At 30.3% G+C, this 5078-nt stretch overlaps 1 protein-coding gene across 1 annotated transcript; it reads left to right on the forward strand.

The window, feature by feature from the left end:
- Positions 1–3235: 3235 nt before the first annotated feature.
- LOC106767729 (EG45-like domain containing protein) lies at positions 3236–4274 on the forward strand. The gene is made up of 3 exons (XM_014652673.2): positions 3236–3412; positions 3509–3809; positions 3889–4274. The coding sequence occupies exons 1-3, from the start codon at positions 3298–3300 to the stop codon at positions 3893–3895; spliced, it is 423 nt and encodes a 140-aa protein (XP_014508159.1). The 5' UTR covers positions 3236–3297; the 3' UTR covers positions 3896–4274.
- Positions 4275–5078: the final 804 nt, after the last annotated feature.

Genomic DNA, 5078 nt, shown 5'->3' on the forward strand with positions numbered 1-5078 from the left:
GTGGGTTGGCCCACCAACCCAACTCACCACAGGTTCAACCCACATGAGCCGGGTCTAAATGAACCAGGTTGAAATCTGACCCGCATATAATTGGGTTGTATTTTTCAAACCCAACTCGATCCGAACCCGTAATGGACCGGGTTGGCTCGCGGGTTGTGACCCATTTTGACGGCTCTACTTTAAAGTATTTTAGTTGAGTATAATGAATAACTTTAATTTGGTGTCTTAGTTGTCTAGTTTGAACCATTGGTATTAGTACGACTTTGTTATAAATACAGAATAACTTTTATTCAACGTTGTTGGATATCATTGATTCAATATGGTAACTTAAAGATATTTTTGAAAGAAATGTACCTATTTTCCCCTATTAAAACCTTGATGGGAAAGAGAGAACAAAAAGCTAAAAGAAGAGTACACCATTTCATTACAATCATTGGAATTAATTGTAGTAATTTTCAAGTGTGTTGTATTCCATCTTATTGGTACAAAGGTTGTCCGTTAATTCTTCAAGCTTGTATGTTTCATTCTCTAGAAGTAAGTTCTTCCTAATTGGGTGTAAATTCTTTTTCATATCTATTGCATCAAATTTCTACGAGCTTTCGCCATTTTGTTGTTGTTGAAGGTTTCTTTGACATGTGTATTATAGTGTGTCAGACATTATACTTTTCAAAATGTTTTTTTTATCCTAATTTCTTATTTTATTTCATGAAATATGTGTAGTTCTATCTCAACTTTTCATTATTATTATTTTCATCAAAAATTTGTCTTTGTTAATATTTTTTTCTAAGCTCATTTGGAATCATGATAACAACATTCCTTCACGAATGACTAATAAGTATAGTGAAAGTGTGTTGAGTATTTCTTCGTGTGACCAAGTTTGTATTATAATTTTATATATATTTTTTAAGAATTACGACTAAAAATAATTTAAATACATTTTTTTTTTACATAATTTTTTAAGATATTTTTAAAGAACAAAATCATAATAAAATTATTAAGATGTGAAGCAAATAATGTTTTAAATGTAATAATTGACTTTAACAATGTTTTATTTTAATAAATTTAAGATAGAAACATTGATGTCAGATGTGAAGATGATCAACTTTTGTTCTCTTAACCCTTAAATAAAGGGTTTGTTTTATTACATTTTATAAAAAAGGTTAAAAAATAATTCTGATTTATTATTTCAAAGAACATAACAACATATACATACATACAAATGTTTTATACTTTTTCATTTATTATAGAAATGACAAGTACACAAATATGCACAAATTATAATAATGTCTAAATTGTAGTCAACACAGTATTTGATTACCTAATATCTACTAATAAAATATTTGACATCTTAACCCCTAACTCAAGTTGATGCATGAATATCACACATTCTCAACTTGAATAAAGACTCATTAAACAATCTGCTTGACAATCCTTTGGTGAGAACATCAACTAACTGCGATTCTAATATTACAAAAGGAAAGGAAATCGTTCTAGATTCAAGCTTCTCTTTGATGAAATGTCTATCAATCTCTACATGTTTTGTTCTATCATGTTGCACATGATTGTGAGCAATTACTATAGCTAACGTATTGTCACATTATAAACTCATAGCTTCATAAAGCCCAAATCTGATAGCACATTTTTAATCAACAAAAGTTCACATACACTTAGTGTCATGCCTCTGAATTCTGTTTCAGCACTAGATCTTGCTACTACATGTTTTTTACTCCTCCAAGTTTCAAGATTCCCTCCTACAAAAGTAAAGTATCCAGAGGTAGATCTTCTATCATCTTTTGAACCTGTCCAATCTGCATCAATGTACCCTTCTACATTTAAGTTTCCATGATTTGAGAATAAAATTCCTTTTCCAATAGTGAATTTCAAATATCTGAAAATTCTTTCAACAATATCCGTATGAAAATTTTGAGTCATGCATAAATTGACTAAACAACATTCACTGCATAGGTAATATCTGAATGTGTTTGGGACAAATAAATTAATTTTCATTGCCCTCCTAAGGTGTAGAATCAACATAAAAAAATTTATTCTCATTAAATGTCACATTCATAGAGATATAAAATTTCTTTGATGGTGGATGGTAAGCACTATAACCTTTTTTAGTTGATCCATACCCAACAAAAACACATCTGATAACTCGTTCTTCAAGCTTTGTACGTTGATGTGGGTGTAAGTGAACATATTTAACACATCCAAAAACATGAGGTGGTGCATGAACTATGTGAGGAAGGATACAATGATCATACAACATATCTAAAGGGCTTCAAAAGTTAAGCACATTAGAAGAGGTTTGATTAATTAAATAAACTACACAACTCAAAACCTCACCCCATAAATGAGATAAGGTATTATCATCTATCAACAGTGATCTTCTCACCTCTAATATATGTCTATTTTTCCTCCTAGCCACTCCATTTTGTTGTGGTGAATAAGGACATGTAGTTTGATGCAAGATGCCTTTAAAGTTCATGAACTCTATTAATTCAGTTTTAAAATATCCCCCTCCATTGTTTGATCGAATGACCTTAATAGATGTGTTAAATTGTGTAACGATCATATGATGGAAGGAACGAACCACATCACACACATCGTTTTTATGTTTAAGAAGAAACACCCAGGTTAACTTAGTACAATCATCAATAAAACTGATAAACCATTTTTTTTTCCATTATGTGTAGATTGTGGGACAGGACCCCAAACATTTGTGTGAATTAATGAAAAAGAAAAATCAGTTTTTGTGTTACAATAACTTTTTGTCTTATCACAAGTTTCACAAAAAAAAATCAGAAATATTGAATTTATGAAATAATGATGAAAATAATTTTTTTAGATAACTAAAATAGAGATGTCTCAACCATTTATGTTATAATCAAATTTTCTTTTTGTTTTTATCTTGTATGTGATCATTCAAAAAACAAATCAATACTCTTTTTTCAATTTGTTATGAGACAATTAAAAAATATATAAATTAAATTAATATTATTATTATTTTTTTATAAATAACGTATACTCGCAAATGTAACACCTACACCTATTTAGAAGCAGTAACATAGGAACTACTCGTTACCCATACAAGTAATTAATATCTGTAGATTATAACTTTATCATGTCCATGTGCAGAGCTGTCCAACAACTTAATTAATGAGTGTGAACGCGAGAAAAGAAAGTTTTTATACAGTTATTTTATAAATAATATTAAGAAATATCTTTAGCCCATCTATTATATATAATTCCTGACGTTTTAATATCTTATCCTCGCGCACCTTCGTCTCGCCGATCATGTCACCAACAACACTTCACTATTTTTCTTCTTTCTTCCTTCTTTTCATAATTCTCTCGCACCACTCCAACGCTGACGTTGGCACCTCTTCCCGTTACTCCCCTCCATATTTACGTAAGTACCTTCATCACCAAAAATATATATATGTAAATATCTCAAACTATAAACTCATCAATTAATTCTTAATTATATATCTATCATATTATATAGCCTCGGGGTGTTACGGCAACGAAGCCACGCAGTTTCCGTCGAGTAATCTTTTTGCGGCGGCCGGAGATGGAATCTGGGACAATGGAGCGGCGTGTGGGAGGCAGTACCTTGTGAGATGTATAAGTGCAGAGGAACCTATGACTTGCATTCCCGACCAGAGTATTCAGATTAAGATTGTTGATTACGCGGCATCTGCGGTGTCGCCGCCCTCCACCGCCGGCACAACCATGGTTCTCTCCGATAAGGCTTTCGGGAGTATCGCCAATTCATCTGCCACCTTGATCAATATAGAGTTCCAACAGTAAATTCCAAACTGCTTTTTCTTTTTCTTTATTGATAAATAGAAGCTTATTGGAGCATCATTACATCTTTGCTTGCAGGGTATGACATGCATATGCAAATAATTGGTAGTACGTGCTTGATCGGGAAGTTGCCTTCAATTTGATCGGTGAATGATTTGATTGCTTTTGGAGTTGGGATTCAATTGTTGTTACAACAATATCATTTTGAGAAATCGTGTTACCATATTTGGGTAATTTTGTGCTGGGCTCCAGTATTTGGGGTTTTTTTATTTTTCTTCTGTAATTGAATGGAAGAGAGTGTTGTAGGAAATTTCGTGGACGCAGACTCGCTTTGAATGATTCCATGAGTGGGAGGCATTTATGTTGTGCAGTTTTAGAGTAATTGTAATTATTGGTTAGTCAAAGACAGCATTATCCCTCCGCTTTTGAATTATGATATATTATTCTTCAACGTTACTTTGGAACCGTTGAAATGTCGCTCAAAACTATTGATGCTCAACAACTTTCATACACAAATAACTAATCATAAGTTTTAAACAAATGACTAACGCCAGATGATAAATTAAATTGGATAATGATACTTTTATAACATTTTAATCTCATCTACTTTACTTGTTATTATATGATTGGTATATTTAGTATTTTTATAATTATTATTAATTATTGATTATGAAATAATTTTAAATCGATCATAAAATCATATAAATAATATTAATATTATTGTCGTAATAAATAATATTATTTGGATCCCATTTCTTAGATTCAATTACCGTATTCATGGTTCATTGTCTTTAAAAACATTTTTTCAAAATATAAAAACAGTATTTAAGTTTTTTAAAATTGACTCTTGAATAATCTAAGTTGATAGTGATATTTTATGTTTATGAACCAAAACTTTTGAAAATATGTTAGTACTTTTATAGCTTGACTTGACTTCTATATTTCCTTAAGGAACTCATCATCAAAGGCAATAGAAGTTTAAACGCTTGTCTTTTAAGTAAAATTTAGACTTTGAAGTTAGAATATCATAAGTTAATAGATATTATTTTATGAGTCATTAACTAAAAAGCAGAAAAATAATATAATTTTACATACATATAATTTTGTAAAATTAATATTGGATAATATGTAGCCATTAGCCATTATTATATTATAAATTTTAAGATAATAATGTATAGAGTCTTGTTATCCTATTAGTACAATTATAATTTTAGGAACATTACACTAAATGTTTATTAGTATAATCATAATAAAGTTACAGAGACATA

The sequence above is a fragment of the Vigna radiata genome, chromosome 7 (assembly GCF_000741045.1).
Source record: "Vigna radiata var. radiata cultivar VC1973A chromosome 7, Vradiata_ver6, whole genome shotgun sequence".
Classification (NCBI taxonomy): domain Eukaryota; kingdom Viridiplantae; phylum Streptophyta; class Magnoliopsida; order Fabales; family Fabaceae; genus Vigna; species Vigna radiata.

Coding starts and splice junctions, on each gene's coding strand:
- LOC106767729 (XM_014652673.2), top strand. CDS start 3,298: ATGTCACCAACAACACTTCACTATTTTTCTTCTTTCTTCCTTCTTTTC. Junction 3,413..3,508: donor TTACTCCCCTCCATATTTAC/GTAAGTACCTTC, acceptor CATATTATATAG/CCTCGGGGTGTTACGGCAAC.